This window comes from Callithrix jacchus, chromosome 8 (genome assembly GCF_049354715.1).
Source record: "Callithrix jacchus isolate 240 chromosome 8, calJac240_pri, whole genome shotgun sequence".
Taxonomy (NCBI): Eukaryota; Metazoa; Chordata; class Mammalia; order Primates; family Cebidae; genus Callithrix; species Callithrix jacchus.
Window position 1 is genome coordinate 14,823,912 of NC_133509.1, and position 21,630 is coordinate 14,845,541.

Consider the following 21,630-nt stretch of genomic DNA (forward strand, 5'->3'; position numbering starts at 1 on the left):
GGCCTTAAAATGATTACTTTCAGTGCCAGCCTAATAGTGCCCTTGCTTGTTTTCACTGGCATAGATCCCCAAGTCTTTCAACAGCCCAATGGTGGCTCTGTAAGAGAGGAAGTGATTGTCATCATGCCGCAATTGCAGCAGGACCTACTAGTTAAGATCAAAGAACTGACTTCTAACTCTAAAGAGGTCAGACCTGCAGGATGTCTCAGAAGCAGCCCTCCCAGGAATCACATAGTTAAAAGGTAGGACTGAAGTTCCACAAGATCTCAGGAAACAGCACTGAAAGCAAAGCCAGCCCCGTGAATGATGAATTCACCAGTTCAAGCCCTGCCACCTGTCCCCAAGCAGACTGGTACACAGAGGTTCCCAGCTGACCAAACTGCGCTAAGTTTTCTCTCTGTTCTCATGCATGGCACTGTCTTACAGAACAAACAAATGACATCAGCCAGCCATCCTTTTTTACCTTGTACAGTCATGACAGAGAGGGCCAAGTGGATGAATGCATATTCCCAAGTTGGCTGGAGCCTGGCCTCGCCATAGAACAATGACCACCTAGAACTGGAAGTTTTGTGTTGAATTGAGAAGAATTCATATTTTTGTCTGTACCCCACTCCCTTTTAAGCCATCCATTTATTATTGCTGAATTCTTTAAATTGAAAGAGCCAGTGGTCGTTGTTGGTACATGCCAGCTAGTTTAGATTGTGACTGTATGTGTGGTGGGCAAGTTTCCTTTGTCTTTCAGCCGTGTGAACAGAATTCTTCCATGGTCCCTAATGATCTGCTCAGCATATACCCAGGTGAATGGCACAATGCCTGTGGAAGGACTTGACCTACAATGTTCTAAGGGTTTTGTAGTCATTATTAAGCTATTAGCTTTTTTTTAGGTGTGAGACTCTCCTCTTGCTGGTTTTCTAACTCCAAATGGCGTATGTGCAAAACTCATAATCCACAGATCACTGTGATGCCTGTTAAGTCACTGCAGACTGTTGTAAATGCCTAATTCACCCAGCACAGTAGACCGTAGTGATTCCTCCTGAATCAGTGTGCACACTCTGATTGGCCAGAAACAAACTGTATTTTCAAAATGTAGGGCAAACCTGCAAACCTGTATTGTGAGGAGGTGGGGTAGGGACAGAGGATGGGAGAGCTGAGTCCCTCCCCTTTCCCTCCCAGTACATAGACAACAAACATAATCACACAAAACTTCAAAAGGGAGTTTGGCAAACATCTATACTCTCTTTCACCCTATCTTGTGATGTTTTTATTGTGTACACTCGAAGAGATTAATGATGCCCATCAAATGAAATGGTGATAGTATTGCTATATCTTCAAAATCCATACACGCATCAGTGTATATTTTGTGTACAAGATATGAGTACAAGGTAGTGAAACCTAGGTATTCTAAAAAATACATATATACACATACACACACACAGGCATATGTGCAAATGAGTGTTGGCCTTTTCAAAGTAGTCACCTTACAAGGTCATAATGTTTATTCCTGTTATATCGCTGTTGTTCATATTGGTTTCAGAACTTTGATAACTTCAGCATCTTTATGTCTAAACAACAAAATATTTAGTTTTTGTAGGTTGCTTTGGTTTTGGTAATATCCATAGGCTATTCAAACCTTAGTCTACAAATAATTTACATGATGAGCAAGCTGAGGGGTATAATTTTAAATCCAAGATAAGATGCAATACTAATAAACTGAACTAGGTATTCTGTTAATTGAAAGAATTCTAAAACAGTTACAAAAGGGGAATTCAGAAATGTTTGAGCAGTGTTAGTGTCTTTGAAATGAATGCAGAACTTCTCAAGATCCAGAAAGGCAGTGTAATTTGCTGGAAGGAACACTAGATTAAGTTGCAAATCTTGGGGTCAGTTCCTAGTAACTGTTTGGGAGCTACTTCAATGGGACTCTGGGTTTTAATCTGTGAAGTGGGTTGATACTCTCTTAGATCCATTAGTTTTTAAATCCCTGATCTTGTCATTCTGCTTTGAAAGTAATTACAAATACATGTAAATGATGTCAGGACTGAGGATGGGCCACATTATAAAATTGCAAAGTTTTGCCACTATTTTCTTTAAATAAGTTTTGGTATGTTTGTTAAATTTTATCTTTTTGGTCGGGCTCAATGGCTCACAGCTATAATCCCAGCACTTTGGGAGGCCAAGGCAGGGAATCACTTGAGGTCAGGAGTTCGAGACCAGCCTGGCCAATGTGGTGGAACCCTATCGCTACTAAAAATACAAAAATTAGCTGGGCATGGTGGCGTGCGCCTGTAATCCCAGCTACATGGGAGGCTGAGACAGAAGAATCACTTGAACCCAGGAGGTGGAGGTTGCAGTGAGCCAAGATCACGCCACTGCACTCCAGTCTGGGCAACAGAGCGAGACTCCATCTCAAAAAAACGGTTTATATATTTTTGCTTTATATCAAGCCTATTGCTAGTTGGATCATTTTGTTTTTACAGTGAGGATTCAAAGATCAAAATTAAGTGATCGGCCTAGAAACAGAGCAGTTTACAAATCAAGCTAGATTGGAAGCTTTTAGATTTAGACCTACAGTTCTGACTTCACAACCTTCAAGTGGCCGTTTTCCCACTGCTGGGTAGAAAATGGATGAAAAAAAACTTTAACAAATGGATAAAAACAATGGCGCAGTTTTCAATTTCATAACAATGTCCATTCCTCACTTCGTACAACCCTTCATTTATACTTGTAACTGAAAATTTTGTGGGCTAGTAATAATTAGATGTTCCCATTTTACAAGACGAAAAGCAGAGAGTTTTTACATCTCTGTCTAGCAGAAACTGTCGCACACATGTAAATGTGAATAATGCCCATACAGCCAAGAATATTACTAAGGGAAACCACATAAGGATAATGTTTTGTTATTAAAATATTTTATCAGGGATGCAACATCATCCATTGAAAATGTCCATTCTAAATACAGCTCTTAATGTAATTACAGCCATAATTTAGCTTGTACATTTGAGGTTGTGAGCTTTTTTGTATTTTCTGGATGCAGTTCTGAAATTTAGTACTTGTCTGTCTTAAGGAGATCTGCCCTGCATGCAAATCTATAACTAGACAAATATTATTTCCTTTCCCAGCTTGCTCTTGGGAGGTTTCCATATCCTCAGGTAAGATTGTTCATTACTGCCGTTTGCCACTGTGACATTCATTCCTATGTATGAAGGTGCAGGGAGCAATTGTGAACATTTGAGCCACATACAAATAAATCTGTCCTGTTAAATTGAAAAGTGATATCTTAAAGGAGTCATTTAGAAGTCTCTATTGATTTTTGATTTTTTTAAACTCCTGATTTTTTTTTCTTTGTTAAAGGTTGAGAGTGATCATTGTGCTTTTCCTTTGTGTGACATTCAGGATTATTTTTTTTCCTGGCCGAGACCACGTACACATTTTGAGGATGGAGGAGAGAGCCAGCCTTTTCTTGATACACTTTTAAGCTCTTAAATTCGCTTAAAATTTTTTGAGTTAAAAGATTAAGACAAAGGGTAAAAGCATCTAATCTAGGTCATTATTTTCTAGGCAAATAGATGGGCTCCCAATTTTATGAGTATAATTTTGAACATATTCTTGAAAAATATTTTGCTCCTTCCTGTCTACATTTTTAAGAAAACAAAACGGTTCATTATACTGGTATTGCTGACTCCAATCTTTATTAAAATTTCTTTAAGATTTTTATTATAGAAGCGTACTAGCACTTAAAATATAGAGCTATTTTGTGGTTTGAAAATGATTCCCCAGTGTGTGGAGAGAAATAAGTGAAATGTCTAGAGGGATGAAAAATGAATGGTTTGACTGTTTTCCTCTGGTTGATGTTCACTGTTTTTCTGGCATCTTGGTCTGTACAGGCCAAAGTGCCTGGAGGCATGTCTGATTTAAAGGTGGTGTTGGTCTCTGCTCTTTAAGCATCTATTAACTTGCTATTATTATGCAAATAAGTGTTGTATTACACATACTAATTTATGCATGGTTAGATTATGCAGATGCATCACAAACATGGTTATTGAATAATAGGATGGGGCTCATTCTCTCTACCATCTTTATAAGCAGTTTTAAGCAAATGCTCCTGGTACCCATGTGGACATTTAAAGACCTTTTTACTCAGTGAAACGTCTCTTTTGCATTTTGCTTTCATAGTTAAAGCCATCAGATAAATGGAAGAGAAATCGTCCAAGTTGTTAGGTCCCAGAATGTTAGTCTCACTTTTGAAATTCGTAGACTTTTTTGTTTAAATGTGATCTTTTCTTTATAGAAGAAATCTAAAATGCAGTTGCTTGGCATGCGTGCTAGCATTTAGTGAGATTTGAGTGTGTGTCGCCTTGCTGCTTAGCTCTAGGTAGCCCATCAAATTAAAACCACATTTTCAGGATTGACAGCTCATTGGAATATTTATCTTGGTAAGCTTCTTAGGCTGTCAGTAATTTTTAAACAAGTCAGTTTGGCCAATTTGTGAAATCCCCTGAAGTTTTGGAAATGAGCACACAAACCCTATACAATATATTTCTCAAACCAATCTTAGTAGAAAACTTACAAGCCATCTAGTAAAAGTTGCAAAGGTTGAGAATGTAGTGATATTCTTGAGATTCCTAATATCTAGAGTAATTAATCAGTGAGATTTGATGGGTGATGTGTCTAAGAAATGGATTGCCATCGCAGTTGACAGGTGAAGCTCATGAAGGCTGTGGTTGAATTTAAGAAGAGGCTGTTTACCTTTGTAGTATAGTTTTCCTGAATATCTAAATTTATCTGTATTTAATCAGTCAAGTGGAAGTTGGAAAATTCTAATACTGTGCTCAACTCCCTAGTTAGCAACAACCTTTATGCCAGCATGGGGGGAAAACACAACTGTATTCCTTGAATCATGTTAGATAAAAGCAGCTTTGATGCCATTAGGCCTATTTCCCAAGTCTTTCAACAGAAGTTTGGGTGCGTTGTTGCTAGAACCGCTAATGACTTTTGGTGCAGTTGGCACGTATTTTACAGGCTTATACTATAAGCTGAAGATAGGGAAAGGATACTTTATAAACGCCTTTCCTGCCCCTCCCTTTTGCCCTCAAACAAAGCACATGAAGAAAAATGTATATTTTTATAGTGTCACAGAGGCTGAGTTATGGAAAAACATTCTCTTTGGATGTTTTTCCAAAGAGAATGTGGAAAAACGCCACATTATGTCGTTTGAACTCCTACCCACTCTGTGAAATAGCCTCCCCTCATAAATTGGACAAACAGAGTGGCTGATTTGCTCACTGTTAAACTGTGGCTGCTTTGGTTTCTTTGACTCCCAAGTGGAGTAGGCAGGAGTGAATCATAGACTATCAGAGTTAGAAGGATCTTAAACATCATCAAATCAAACTTCTCTACAATGTCTTCGAAAAACAAACAGCCGCCCTGCTTGAACACCTCCAGTGACAAGAAACTCACTACTTTAGAAAGCATCCATAGGGTCAAAGCAATGTTCTATTTAGGAAGTTGAGAACTGTCTCACCTCACTCACTAGTCTGGTCCTAGAAACACGAAAGCCTTTCATATATCCTTAAGATCACATTCATTTGATTGTTCCTAGGGCTGGGGACAGTGCCAGGGAATTTCTGCTGTGAACCCAAAGTCTAATCAGGGCATTAGGCCTGAGCTCTTTTCACTAGTGGCAAATTGAGAGGAGTGGCCTATTGGAAGGAGCTCTGGACCAGGAGCCAGAAAATTAGAATTAGAATTAGGTGCGAACACAATCTCACCACAGGCCTTAATTGTTGCTTTCTAACTCTGAGGTGCCAGTTTCCTCATCTCTAACATGAGGATTCTAATGCCTACCTTTCCTCTCTGATTAAAGGAGGTATGCTGATCAAATAAGACTATGGATATGAAATTGCTCTGAAAAGTACAAACGGCCACCTGCCTGGATCTAATGTTGGGCTGCAGCACAAAACAGAATTTCCCAACTATCAATCACAAGTTGTAAAATAATGTTCTTAGCTACATGCCAGCCACAACTGGAGCAGAGTATAAAATGAGCAGAGGGTAAAGCTGGGAGGAGGGGCCAGCTTCAAGACTTGTCTTTCCCCCAGCTCAGCATCAGTGCTGCTGACAGAGTCATTAGCAGCCCCTCTTCCTGCTGGTGACACAGTGTGTATCTGGTGGGGGCTCAGAGAGGGAGGAGTGTTGGGAAGATACTAGGAACAGTCAATGCCCTGGGAGCAACATAAAGGTTAAAGGGCCGGGTTTTTGTTGAGATAGCCATTCTGTATGAGTTTCATTGTTTTGTGGGTCAGGTGTTTGTTATCTGAAACACTATCTATTTTAGTTTCCTTTAGGCCTTAGGGTTGCATAACTTCATTGGCATGCAGTGTAGAGTTCTAAAGAAAAAAAAAGACTGGGAGCAGAGTCTTAGTACTACTGCCTATAATAGGAAAAACGATGACGTCTTGGCTTCACCGAGCACCCTTCCCACAAAGGGCTCCCGACTCAGCCTGTGAACCTGCCTCAGACTGTACATTCTACCTGCAGGGACTTACTTCCAGCCCTTGGGTGAGCCATCTCAGGCACAGAGAGGCAAAGTACCTTGCCTTAGGCAGGAATGGGTACAGTTAGGTCTAGGACTTTCAGGAAATAAGCCAACTGACTGACTCTTTAACCTCTTAATTGGTTTGGCTATTCATACCCCTGTTCTCCTTTTCACTCTGCCCCGCAACCCTTCTCCTAGTTTGCCTTCTCTGCCCTAAGGAGGCCTCTTCTGTAGATGAGAAATGCTAAAGAGCATTGGAGGTTTGTGCCATGTAGATGGTGACAAGACTGTTCCCCAGATTCCTCTTGCTTTTCTTACCATGTATTTAGCAGAGTAATGGCAGATCCAGAAGGCCCCAGAGCCCTCACTGACCCCAGTGCCGTTAAATTCTGGGTGTTTGTGAAGCATATTCTGCAACAGGATCATGAAAAATTGCGTTTTCAAATATCTTGGAAAGAGTTTCTCAATTTCTGGAACAATTTAGCTTTAATAGTAATCTGGAAAGATGCAAAGTCTAGACAAGGATCGGAGCTGCCTGTAGTTAATCATGCAGATCCAAACTCAGTTGACTTAAAAACATAATGGTGGGCAATGGTTTGTTTAATGACACCATAATTTAGGAGAAATGAAAAGGATTGCCTGCTAAAAATTGTCATCCTTCATTCAAACTTTACAACAGTGCCCTGCATTACGATGATAGCTAATCCATTAAGGAGACTTCTCAGGGGATGCATCAGCTCTGGCACTGGAAAATTTGGCAAGCAAGATGCCACAGGAAAGTGAAGATAATACAGACACAAATGTATTTAAAGTACTTTTGCATGTATAAAAATACTGTTTTTCTTTTGGCTACAATTCCTGATCTTGGTTAATAAATTACATCAAAATGACCTGAAGTTAAAAAAAGGGAAAAAATCTGAGCAAATAGTGCCCCTGGTATTGTAAAGCTTTGAATGTTTTCACACCCCATTAATTTATTACTTCTCTTTCTTCATCTTTAAATTTCATTTTTTTTTTCAAAAATTCTGACTCCCTGCTGCTGCAGTGATTTTCATCTTGTTGTTAATTTTCCCTGCTCCATATGGAGCTCCAGACATTTCACCTGGAGGCTGTACTAGATTTTGCTGTAGTGATCGTACTTCCGGAGGCCAAAACTGTCATTTAGGGTTCCTGGTGCATCTGTCTGCGCCAGGCTTTTCACTGGCATGGGAGAGTGTGAATAACAAATTGGATGCACCTGAGATTCAGATGATTAGTGTGTTTCGTGAGTCTCCACGACTTGTAAGCAGATAGCTCTGCAGGGAGGGGGGCTCAACAGCGACTGTGGGTGAATCTGTACTCACACCTTACATTTGGGGCTTTGCAAGGGAAGTGCAAACATCCTAGGCAGTCTGAGTGCAGAGAGAGTAACAAATATTTCATCCTGCCTTGTCATTGATTAGAAAAGAGCCTTTAATTTCATTTCACCCCATGTTGTGATTAATTTGCATTCTTTGTCAGAAGTTAATGGAGTTTTTTATGGTTCACTCTGAAATCCTTGAAGACATCAGACTTGATCTGATGTTTATACAACCGCCAGCGGAATTTTTTCGTTTGATTGATGGCAAGCTTGATGTTATTCCAACGGCTTTTTAAGCTGTTTTTAAGAATTATTTGAATAAAATGCAAGCAAGATATTCTTGTAACGATCAAGTTTATCTGTTAAAAATCTGTTTCAAATAAGATGATAAGTAGTAAAAAAGGATCAAAAAGATAAGAGAAGAAATAGTGAATAGTGATGTTATTTGTTAAAAACACGTAAGAATGGCGTTCAAATAAATTATTGCAGTATATGGAAAAGATCATTTTTATTGGAAAAAAATACCATTATCTGGCCAAATAGAATAATTAGGACTAGCATAAAAGGAAAGTTCGAATCTTTGGGATCGAAACTTTTACTACCAATTGGCTAATCCTCATTTATTCTGCCAGCTTCTGCCACCAGTGTACAAAATAGAGATCTACTGTTCTTAACTCAAGAAGACAGGGCTGTCAGGCCTGTTAGCTGAACAAAATGATGACATATTGCTTGTCTCAAAGAGGCATTCTTAAATCCCAATACAAGTTAAACATAGGTAGATATTAAGTGAAAGATACGCATTCTTAATGACGTAACGACTGGCACCTTCCACAAGATAGTTCAGAAATGAAAATATCCTGTTGTTAAAACCAAGATACTTCTGTCCTTCTTGGGTAAGAGAAATGTGTGTTCACCCCCTATATCCTATGTATCGAAGTACGAGAGGAGCCGGAGGTGGCATTTGCTTCAGAACCTTCTGCTGTTAACCAGGGAAATACGTTTTGCAAATGCCTTTTGATTACCAATACATGTGTTTGATCTGGGAGCTTTGTTTTGCTTCAGCAGATTCTTGCTTTGCTGTGACTGCTGCTAGTGAGACTTACTCATAGGTCAAAAAGCTACTTATCTGAGCACTTTCATTTAAAACCAATTAATTTATTTGCTGCATCTGAAAGTTTGCTAAATAATTGGATAGTTTTAATTGAAGTTACTGCTTTCTGATCCTTGTATTAACATGATCTAAGATCCTTTTTATTTTATGCAATCCATATTATTGACCAGATTTGCCCTGTTTTCATTTAAATGTAAGCAGCTTGTCAAGGAGAAAATATTTTGTTTAACTTGGCTTGGAAACGTGCTATTTTAATGTGTTTTGTTTTTTTCAATTGACAGACTGTCTTTTAAACATTCATTTATTTTGTAGTAATAAATTGTGCTCTGGATAGAGTATGTGTTTCATAATAGAGTAGAAAGCATATGTTCTTAAAACTATTCAAAAACATTAAACACTTTTCAAATGCTAATGTTGAAGTACTAAAGCTTTTAATTTTGTTTGTGTTTTAAAAGCCTTTGACTGGTATATTGTTACTAATTCTAATGTTGATTGTTTAATATTATTTTATATTCGATGTCAAATTTAGACCACAGATATCATTATCTTATTTATCTTTGCTCACCACGCCTGGAGTTGCAAAATACCGAAAAATGTGCACTCTTTGAAAAGAGTGTGCCTAAACCTCTTTTGTTGTATAAACTTTTTGAAGTTTGGAACATCAAGGATTTACGTACATTTTTTTTTTTTTGAGACGGAGTTTCGCTGTTGTTACCCAGGCTGGAGTGCAATGGCACGATCTCGGCTCACCACAACCTCCGCCTTCTGGGTTCAAGCAATTCTCCTGCCTCAGCCTCCCAAAGTAGCTGGGACTACAGGCGCGCACAAGCATGCACAGCTAATTTTTGTATTTTTAGTAGAGACGGGGTTTCACCTTGTTGACCAGGATAGTCTCGATCCCTTGACCTCGTGATCCACCCACCTCGGCCTCCCAAAGTGCTGGGATTATAGGCGTGAGCCACCGTGCCCGGCTGAGTACATTTTTAAATATATAGTTTTTTGTGTGTGAGGTCTCTTATCAAGGAAAAAAATAGTGATGAGTAATCACCCCAAACTTCAAGTACTCACCTTTAATTTGCAAGAGTTTAAAGGAGCACTATCCATGCAATTTTGTTCATAAATAGACATCTAGCCTATGTGTTTTAATTCATTTTATTTTTGTCCTCACTATTTAGGATATAGACATTTAAAATATCCTGATATTTGAAGCATAAAATCAGATGCATATTTCATAAAATGCAGAGACGAAATTTAAGTGACGTGAAGATGTTCAATTAGACACATTTGCTTCTTCCTAGGAATTTTTAAATTGCCAGTGTCAAATTCTTCCCCTTATCCATTGTATACTTATCAAGAAGGCTTATTATTTTATTTGCTTAGTCTATGCCAAAGACAGGAGGTGGGTTTCTAGTATTTCCTCAAAACAGAGCAGAAATGGAAGAGAAATCATCCCCAAAGAGTGGGTAGCTTAGAAATGTGAAATTCTTCATTAGAGATAAATTACATGTAATACATCAATTGAGATATCTGTACTTAGCCAGTTAGGTTCATGATTCCTGTGTTGTTTGAAAGCACTTAACCTCGTGTTGGTTTTATTCTATAGTACCTTCGAAACTATTGTATGACATACATCACAATTCAATTCAACATTATTTGTCATTGAGCACCTACTCTGTGCCTGACTAAGCACCAGGAGCACAAAAATGAAACAGATGTGGTCTCCGCTCTCAAAAGAGTCTGGTCCAGTTGGAAGAAAAACATAAAATCGATGGCAGTTGATATAAAAGGAGTCCTCCAGGAGATGGGATGCCCTGGCCTCAAGAGGAAAAGGGAATGGTCAGCTTACTTCAGGAAGCCAAGAAGGTTTCAGGGTAGATAGCTGATGCTTGCTTGAGCCGAGGCTCTGAGGCAAGTAAGATGATTCCTTTACAATTTTTAAATCATCAGTTTAGCCCAGAAATAAAATGGAAAATTAAAGTAATGAACTTAGACACCAAGTCATAATAATGAACTTGGTGTCCGGTCTGGCTTTCATGTGGCAGTTTTGCTATTTTCTCTCCCTCTTAGGCTCTGTGGTCCACGAGGCCTTCCACTTCTCTCCCTTTGCAAGAAGCATGGGAAAGGATGTGCTAGATACTCAAGTCCAAAGGAGGTCCATCTGCTGAGAGATAAAGGTCTAAAACAGCATATTCTATTTGGCGTCCTTCCAGGCTTTAAGAGTACTACTGTTGTTACTTTCATTTCCTTAACAGTTTAGCAATTCTCCTAGGTAGCTTTTAAAGTTACAGTGGGAAGGAAGGAAGAAAAGGGAGGGGAGCATGGTAGAGGGGGGAAGTAATGTGTCAGGATGGAGATGGCAGGTGTAGCATGGACCAGGTAAAGAAATTGGGTTTGAGAATTTTGTGAATCCCCTTTACATGACTGGGGCTAATCTGAGGTTGGAAGTCATTGCATTTTAAGGTCTATGCCCCTGAGGGTTCCCTGCCACCCTTTATGAATTTGGCTTGGTATATCACAGGGCATTTTCTAGACTGCTGGGGAGGAACTGTCATGATCAAATGGACTAATGCCTAAGGGAGCATTTTGAAAAATATAAGGTGGTAAACAAGAGCTGGGTAATATTAGTTTTATTTATATTTCCAGAAAGTTCTTTAGGGATTTACCTATGTAACTCTGAAAATATATGACCATGTCTCACATCAGGTAGGACTAAAATGAATTATTTTTCTGATCCCATAAGAGCCTTCCTTTACAGTCTTTTTCGAGTTATAATTTATCATTCACAGTCACCATGATAATATATAGAATTATATACAGAATCTCGTCATTTTTAGTTCAGTAACTGGGGACCATGATTCCCTTACAATTGTTAAATAATCAGTTTAGTTTAGCCCAAAAATAGAATTGAAGGTTAAAGTAATGAACTTGGTGTTCAGTCCGGCTTTCCCGTGGCAGCTTTGCTATTATCTCTCCCTCTTAAGCTCTGCGGCCCAGTAGGCCTTCTCCTTCTCTCCCTTTGCTTTTATTGATGGACTCTGCCACTTTATGGAAGCATACGATTTCAGGATGCGAAGAGATCTTACAATGATCTAGTCCAACTCTTAGATTACAGAGGAGGAAAACGGGAGTCCACAGCCATTAAATGACTCATGACTACCAGGTATTCAGCAACAGGGTCAGACTGTCTCTCACTCAAAGTGCAGTGGTCTTTTCACTCTAGAGGGATGGTGGGGGAGAAAGTAAGATAAGGCATCCAGAAATTTTGAGCCTAAATGGCCATCCTTATTTTACATACCCATCCACTCAAGTACTGCCTCCAACTGGTGTGTCTGCAGAGGTGAACATTACTGTCCCAGGATGCTCCGTGCCTGCCAGGTAATTGCTAGCTGGCTATGGATCCCTGGGGGGAGAGTGGTCCTGGGGGGAGAGTAGTAGCAGCAGCAACAGACAAAGACATCAACTTTTATTATACTCCAGTGTTTTACTTATCACAATTCAGTACGAAAACTTGGGTAGATTTGGGGATAGGGGCTCATTGGCGTCCAAGTTAAAAAGGGGACAGACCTGGCCGAGCTTTGTTTGAGCACAGATTACTTTTTAGCTGTTTAACAGTTCTGGATTAATGCCTGGGGGGTTGGGAATTCTTCCTCAACTAAAATGTTAATGATGCTAAGAACCCAACCCTCTTTAGTGCCAATAAAACAGATGAGCTAAGTGCATTGAAAAATCAATGAGTTGCCTAAAAGGAGCAAAGAGCTGATTCGATTTAGGACTGGAGATTGCCAGGACACACCAGGTGGAAAGAGGGTCCCAGAGACAGCTAGGAGCCGGGAAAGGAGGCAGTTGTTTATGCACAGAGCCAAGGTGTCATCTCCAAGGGATTTGGGGAAACTGAGGCAGCCAGTTGGAACCAAGTGTGGACTATTAGGCTGTACACATCAAGGTCTGCAGATGGTGACCACCATGAGGAGAAGGAAAGAACAGCTTGGGGGATAGAATAGTCTTTTTTTCTTGTTTATTTAATTTAATTTTTTGAAACAGTCTCACTGTGTCATCCAGACTAGAGTGCAGTGACATGATCTTGGTTCACTGCAACCTGTGCCTCCTGGGTTCAAGCAATTCTCCTACCTCAGACTCACAAGTAGCTACAATTACAGGAGTGCGCCACTACACCCAGCTAATTTTTGTATTTTTAGTAGAGACAAGATTTCACCATGTTGGCCAGGCTGGTCTCGAACTCCTGACCTCAGGTGATCTGCCTGTCTCAGCTTCCCAAAGTGCTGGGATTACTGGCATGAGCCATTGCACTCGGCCCGGGATAGTCTTATGAGAGGAGAATCCGTTGGCCTGCAGGTTCAGAGGAGGAAACACCAAAGGGGTAACGAAGCTTATTTGTTTTGTTTAATGAAGCTTGCATTATTTTTCTGATCCCACAAGAGCCTTCCTTTACAGTCTTTCTTTTTTGAATTATAACTTATCATTCACAATCACAGTCATAATATATAGAATTATATATTCTATGTATATCCTCCCAAGTAGTTTTCTGTTCAGAAACAAGTTGGAGAGAGCACTCTTCTGGGTATAAGGCATGAGGAGATCTAGACTCTAGGCCTAGTTGGTAAAATCCTGTAAACAAAAAGTTCCTGGCCAAAGGCCTCCTTTCAGGTCCTGCTCTTTGGATAGCCCTATGCCTTCTTGGTAGCCAGGCAGCTGGGAACACTCAGTGACTCAGGGCAGAGGGCATGGGAGGCAGCAAATGAGACACCCAACAAGTGACAAATTAAGTCACTGACAGTATGTGATTTCCACCCAAACCCACACACAGAGCTAACCCGAGTTCTGGTCTTGGCTCTTCTTACTAGTTGTTTGTAGAGACAGGGTCTCCCTGTGTTGCCCGGGCTGGTCTCAAACTCCTGGGCTCAAGTGATTCTCCTGCCTCAGCCTCCAAAAGTGTTAGGATTACAGGTGTGAGCCAGTACACCTGGCTCCAAAGACTGATATTTGATTCACGTTTTCCTTCACACTTCCCATATTTTGATATAGGTTCAAGCGATTGTCCTGCCTCAGCCTCCGAAGTAGTTGGGATTACAGGCATGTGCCACCACACCCGGCTAATTTTTGTATTTTTAGTAGAGATGGGGTTTTGCGGTGTTGGCCAGGCTGAGCTCGAACTCCTGACCTCAGGTGATCCACCCACCTCAGCCTCACAAAGTGCTGGGATTATAGGTGTGAGCCACTGTACCCAGCCAATTTTAAGATTCCTTCCCTCTTTATCCCATATGAATAATGTATTGGCTGCAATTATAGCTGATCTCAAAAATCTCAGTAGGCCACACCCAAATACATCATGGTAAAAAGATCTTCAGTGGCGTGGAACCTAAACCAATGCAGCAACCTTTCTTACAATGCCTAGAAACATCACCATCTGGTAGGGAGCTTGAGGGGTTGGGAGGAAAGGCGAAAGCTGTCTCTGAACAATCTATAGAGCCCTCAGAGAAGAAAGCAAAACCCTAGAGAGTTGTATTTTGTCCACATACTGAGTGACTTTTAGAGGAGAGTGCAAGCCCTGTGCTTAAATCTTAGCCCTTCTACTAGATTTCAGGAAACTTATAAGTCACTCATTTCTGTGGGCCAGTAACTGTATTCTGTCCATCTTTTGGGTCCTAGAGTCTAGTACAGCACCTGACATAGCATAAGGACTGAATAAACATATATGAAATCAATAAAGTATTATGTAGCTCAAGTTTACTTTTTACATGTTGGCAAAGCAAATTTTGCAATCAGAGGGAACCAAGAACACAAATTCTGCAGCTCTAAACCAATTGTTTTGTCCCCTTTCTTTTCTCCATGTCCCATCCTCCCACTCTACCCTACCAGCTTCAATACCTGAGCATAACAACTTCTCAGGAGATGTGACAACTTGTCTTCTGACTTTGCGGGTTCTCATGTCAGAGAAGATGTAGATTTGTACTGTCAGAAGGATAGAAGTGGGGCAAGGGTTGGAGGGGACAGTCAGAAGACAGTAAGCTTCCCTTCATAAGATGAATTCAGACAGAAGCCCCATCAGCAGAAGTGCAGTGAAGGAGGGATTTAAGGATTAGGTAGGGATGGGGAGCCAGATTAGATTTTAACATCTTTAAGATTTTTTGCAGACCCCAGGAAGTCTATGATTCCACTTGAGCATTAGGCAGGCCTCTTCTCAGCCAAGCAAATAAAAGGGGAGAAGTAACAGAATCTTTTTCAGACTGTATAGATTCTGTAGTTGGTTTTATCATTCACTCATTTTGCCTCTCAAATACTCGGTCAGTATGAAGCACATCAGAAATAGAAGAGTACAGGGCCAGGTACGGTGTCTCATGCCTGTAATCCTAGCACTTTGGGAGATTAAGGCGGGTGCATCACTTGAGGTCATGAGTTTGAGACCAGCCTGAGCAACATGGTAAAACCCCATCTCTACAAAAAATACACACACACACACACACACACACACGCACACAAAATAGCTGGAAGTGGTGGGCACACACCTGTAGTCCCAGGTACTCAGGAGGCAGAGGTGGGAGGATCACTTGAGTCCAGGGAGGTCAAGGCTGCAGTGAGCTGTGATTGCACCACTGCACTCCATCCTAAGCAATAGAGTAAGACCCTGTCTCAAAAAAAAAAAAAAAGTGTTTCCTTTTCAGTCTCAGACTTATATACTTCTCTGTTTTCTCTCAGTTGAGCCAGTTGTGTGATATGGCTATCAAAAATGTGAATGCATGGCTGGGTTTGGTGGCTCATCCCTGTAATCCCAGCACTTTGGGAGGCCAAGACAGGTGGATCGCTTGAGGCTAGGAGTTCAAGACCAGCCTGGCCAACATAGCAAAACTCCACAGCATCGTGGAGACATGACCACTCTCTTCAAATATGTAAAGAGCTGTTATTAAACTTACTTGTCACAGCTCCAGATCATGAGCACATTTTACAGGAAGACATACTTGGATTCAAAATAAGAAAGAACTTTGTTGTTGTTGTTTTGAGATGGAATCTCATTCTGTCGCCCAGGCTGGAGTGCAGTGGCATGATCTCAGCTCACTGCAACCTCCACCTCCCTGGTTCAAGCAATTCTCGTGCCTCAGCCTCCCAAGTAGCTGGGACTACAGGTACATGCCACCATGTCCAGCTAATTTTTGTATTTTTAGTAGAGATGGGGGTTTCACCATATTGTCCAGGCTGATCTTGAACTCCTGACTTCAGGTGATCCACCCGCCTTGGTCTCCCAAAGTGCAGGGATTACAGGCGTGAGTCACCTGGCCCAGCCAAGAAAGAACTTTCTAACAATGTAATTTGCCCAAAAGAGAATCATTGGAATCTCATCATTGGAAGTCTTCTAACAAAGACAGAATGCCTATCTGTTTGGAATATTATAAAGTGAATTTCTACATTAGGCAAAGAATTGTGCTAGGTGACCTCCAACATCACGTGGAGGATTTAAGCTAAGAGAGGTGCCAACTAAACGAAAGCTCTGGAAAAACCTCTCAGACATTTTGAAACATTAAAATGTTGCTGTAGCAGTTTTTATTTCACCATAAATAGAATAGTCTAAAGGGCCTGTCTCAGAAAAAGCAACACCTTCTTCCCCCAGCTGCCCTTCTCCCCTGTCTCCGCACACAACTAATATTCTTAAATTGGATTCTGAAATAAGGCCACCCATTTTTGGGACGAAGACAGGAGAAAGGTTTGATATGGCAAATGTCTAAAATCTTCTTCAAAAGGAAGGTACTTAATGGACTCTGTGGCCAGACCTTGTACTATCAGGAAAAAGGTTTTATAATTCACATCAATCATTTTAAATTACAATTCTAAGCCCCTGTTTTCCTTGCAAAATTCAAGTCTAAAAATTAAAATGTGCAATTACCAAGAGGAGGATTTACTATGGCTCTTATACACCTATGTGGGGTGGGACTTGAGCTCTGTCAATTTTAAATACACAAAAGATAAAATAGTATGAAGTGAGAGCCAGGTTTTTTTTTTTTTTCCTGTTCACTGACTGACAGACCCAGCAAATGAATAATGTTTCACTGTACATCGATGCTCCAGCTGTTGTATTTTGTGTGAAAATGCCTTGTCCTTGATACTCAGGGAGCAGCGAGAGCCAAGTAAACTAATTTATGGCTGTGATGATTTTCTGTCCAGTCCCGTCAGAGCTGTGCCCTCCTCTAGGCATCATAAAGCCTTTCTATCCCACCTAGCTGCTTGCTAGATTCAGGGATATCTAGTTTTTGCTTTTCAAAACTGATCACTCCTGAATACAGCACCCCAGCTGGAGTCCGAGATGTGGCCAGAGAGAAGGTGTCAGTGAGTAGATCTTGGAATGAGAGAATCGTTGGTTCCTCCTTATAATCTATTCAGTAGCTGCCTGCTGAATCCTCTTGGGACTTTTTTTTAGGTCCTGTGAAAATATACTAATAGACCCACAGACATGATAAGAACTTGAGCAAGGACAGAGGCTGACAAGCAGACGCTGATGAACACAAGTGAATTATATTGGAAGTGGTATATATTACCCATTTTTTTTTTTGTCTCTTAATGCATTTAGTATCTCCACACATCAGTTTGCCAAAAGTCCCATTTGTAGTTAGGCAGAGTAAATTTTGTTCTCTTCCTTTTTTAAAAAAAAAAGTCATCTGTTTGGGAACCAGTTAGTAGTACCAGGCAATGTATATAAAGCTTATCATGTAGGAGTGGTTTTGTTTTTCTCATTGAAGACTTTTTGAGATATGGACACTTTGCTTTTGTAAGTTATAATGGATTGGAGGTGGTATGTTCCTAAGTTGTAGTACCCAGCACAGTGCCAGATCAAATTAGATTGATTGCTGGTACCATTTCTCCCTTGGGTAGGAAAAATAAACATCGCTCTTGAATGGGAAGCTCTGGCTTCAAGGAATCTTTGGCCTTCTCTAGCTCATTCCTTCACTTTGTAGACAACAGCCAAAGCCCCATTGAAGAGAGAGGGCTTCTGGGGACCATGGGGAGTCTGACTAGAATCCAGGGGTCTTTCTCACTCCACAGTTCATGCGTTTTCCTCACAGTGGGCAGCCTCCTAACCCAGCTGTCAGGGTCAAGCCAGGCACTATCTATGACTTTGGGTGCTGCTCCCCTCTGAGCCTCAGTTTCCCTAAAGCAAAAATGAGTAGATTGAACTACATCATCTCTGGGGTTCCTTCCTTTCATAAATACTTTAGATCATAATCGATTTAAAATATGAATGTCTCAGTTTCCCATAATCCCTGTTTATATTTAGCCAGGGTTATAACTTAATGCATCTGATTTGAAAAGAGAGTCTTTGCAAAATAGTCACAGCTCCTAAAATTTGAAGTTTTTAAAAAAAGAATAAAGAGCTCAACATGATAGCTAGGACGTGATGCCAGTAGCACAACAAATGAACATGATATTCTTTAAAAATTCCAACCGTGTGATTTAATTTCATATTTCTTCTTTCTATTTAAGAGAAAATAATACAAGCTTGAGAAGCAGTAAATATGTAAAGAGAAAATTTGTCAACTGATATTGGAAGATCTGACCTAGGTCACACATAAATCTTCCAGACAAGAGCTGCAGGGCAAGCCATAATTTCAGAGAGTAAAAGAGAAAATGAAAGCTATAGCTAGTGTCTTCTCTAAGTTACAGAGGTGGATTCATTTTAGTTTTCTGATTGTGCCTCTGAATACAATGTAAAAGAGTCTGGTAGCAAGATCTGTTTTACTATTGTATGTAAAAAGTTCCTCTACAGAGAGCGAAGCATAAAGTGAGACTTCCAAAATCGCTTTTTATCACCGGAGTCATTGACTAAATAGTTGAGGCCCCACAAGCAAACTTTTACATTGGCAATTTCCTTTCCAGCATCATTTTTCACAGTCATAAGTCATGTTATAAGAGTTTTCTAATTGCTAACTGGATGGTCCTTGTAAGGAAGTATATATGTTAAATGTTAGTATAATAATACCAAGACCTAACTGATACTTGTGGCTGCCTTTTATGAAGTAATTCTTCCCCATTTAAACACATAAGAGTCTGTCTTACATCAGAATGAGACATAACTATCCCAATAGTGTGGTTTTAAATCTTGGATCTAACAGCTAATGCAAGAAAAATCTATGCCCAGAAAAGGGAAGAGGTTCATCTAATTCATCTATCAAAATGCTACTATTTCTAGAGACTGACTGACCAAGTATGTGACTGGAACAATTGTTGTTCTCTCTCTCATTGTCCCAAAGTACTAGTTAGACGTAGAAAACACTCAACACACCGAAAATGTTTAAGCAGGAGTGTGGGCTTGGACAAGTTAGTTACAAACAGCATTTCATATGTTGTGAGGTGCAGGCGGTACATCAGCCCTAACAATATTATTGTGTTCCTCTGAACTCTGCTCTCACAGCTAAGCATTTGAAAGGCAGACCCAGAATAAAGATAGGCATTCACAAAGCCAGCATTTTATATTGAGGACCCTTGGTTCCACTTTTAATGTGCTATAAAACTAGGGGCTTCACTTTTTCATGAACTGTGTGCAAAAGCAGAGGCAATGACTGGAGGTTGACTGGATCTGTTTTATGGTTGCTGCACATATACAGTAATGTGATCTTGAAAAAGGTAAGCAACAGAGAGCTTAGCAGTGAAAAACATGCCTAATATAAATACAGCCAAGTACATGGCCGTTCAGAACTTTAAAAATATGACTGTGGCATTAGATTTTCTGCTGGAATTAATAGAGGAACAGAATACAGCCTTTATGGCAATATATCTGAGACAGAAAAAGGAGATAATAGATCTAACTCTATGGTCTGTGTGGCATTCATATAAAGAAAAGCACAGTAGCTTTATTTAATTGAGAAAATGAATCAATTACAATGATGTTGCATCATCAAATTCTTGTGAAATAGAAGATACAAGTCACTGCATTGTGTAACTGTTAAAAAGTAATTGAGTATCTTAAGCATTTTGAATCAATTTCAGGTACTGACAATGCTACCTTAATACAAAATTTATGAAGGTGATTTCATATAATATGTTGCTATGAAAACTGTATAATAAAACCCGATAACAACATCTCTCTTTAAAAACCTGGGCAAAACAGTGTAGCTATAAGATTTTTAAAAAAGACTTTGATATTGCTGTTTTTGTTTTTGTTTTTTTTTTTTTAGTAAAAAGCAAGAATTAATGGTACAATTTTAAGTTGTCTTAGACCAAGCTTTTAACCTGCAGAATAGGGCAAACTAGAGACCTTGTTTAAGACCTCAGTTCATGAGGAAGTTTTCTCCCCTCAGTTAATTTGATTTCATTCTCCCCTCAGTTAACTCATATGTTACTGGGAACTAACTCTAATTCTCTAATTAATTAACTAATTCTCCCCTCAGTTAACTCATATATTACTGGGAATAGTGTTTCATAATCCGTGTCTGAATTCACTTCAAAACTTCTCACTTAGAATGTTTGCCACATGTTCTCAAAGAATGTTGTCATCCCCTGACTCTTGGAAATTTGTGAATAACATTCTCTTTGATGTCAGAAGTGGATTTCTAATTCTTTGTTCATTACAAATAACTCTGCTATTGTAGTAGATATATCTTACTAGGAATGTGGGGGTGAGGAAAGTATCATGTATGCTTGAGAAAAGAAATAAATGCAAATACCATAGATATCTCATGTCATAGGATCCAGGCTTTTCAGTATTTTTAAAGGGGGTGTGGCTTGTTAATGAAATTCTTAACCGCTTCAGGGTGGTGGTTACAGCTCCACCTCCCCTTGTGGTATAAATCTTTACCTGCAGAATCTTGTCTAGAAGTACTCCTGGACTGGAGGAACCAGAAGAAGCAGTAATTCAGGACAACATTAAGCAGGAACTATCAACAGCGACTAAGTCAGTCAACCTGGGACAGAGGTTTCTGAAAGTAGTGACTGGGGAGGAAGTGATGAAAAACCAAGAGGAGCAATGAGTAGACACCATGTTCATTTGACAAATACATGGGAAAACACCTTTTAAAACATTCAAGCACTGGGAGGAAGGGTGTGCTGATCAGCCACATGGATGCAGAAGAAATGCATAAATGTAGCAGCACCCCTTGAGAAACTCACAGTCTAGGTAACAGGAACCAACATGTCAAAATTGATTATTTATCAACAATACCATACCAAGTATAAATGTATGCAAATCCAGTTGTTTTCAAATAACTCTGCGATCACAGGCAGGTGTAATAGGCTGGAAGGAAAGCTGCTTAGGAAGAGCCCCAGCACCACCACACCCCGGCCTTGAGGCCTCAGGCCTGGACCTTGTCCTCTGAGACACCCAGTTTTCCCATCATAGAGTAAAGATGATCATCTCTGCCAGCCTCAGGATGGTGGTGCACATAAAATGAGTGTGTATATGGGGAAGAGTTTTCTAAAGCACCTTCAGAAACATACAAGGGACTATGATAGTTTCCCTTTATTTTACCAGCTGATTGGAGCTCGTTTATCTCAGAAAACAGTTGACTCATCAGTAATAGTATTTGTTTCCTGAAAGTTCTCCGTCAGAAAATTCAGTACCTGGGGTTTCATTTTCATTGAGTTCAGAATAACTGTCGGCTTTATTTTTCCTGGATGGGGAAGCATTGAAGTGTTTAGTACTTTAAT

The 21,630-nt window shown here is 40.0% G+C and overlaps 1 protein-coding gene across 25 annotated transcripts in view; it reads left to right on the top strand.

Annotated features, from left to right (window-relative positions):
- The window catches only part of MAP2K5 (mitogen-activated protein kinase kinase 5), a 279,080-nt gene that overhangs the window by 187,986 nt on the left and 69,464 nt on the right, over positions 1-21,630 (top strand). For 19 of the 25 annotated variants that reach the window (XR_013520769.1, XR_013520770.1, XR_013520771.1 and 16 more), the window contains one exon: positions 3,120-3,149. The exons of 5 other annotated variants lie outside the window; for them this stretch is intronic. Coding sequence is in view for 17 of the 20 variants with exons in the window: in XM_054239383.2 (XP_054095358.1) it covers positions 3,120-3,149 (30 nt within the window). In the remaining 3 variants the exon portion in view is untranslated. Of the gene's footprint in view, positions 1-3,119; positions 3,150-10,588; positions 10,940-21,630 lie in introns of those variants that run through there. One more of the 25 variants, XM_054239390.2, reaches the window with a different exon arrangement.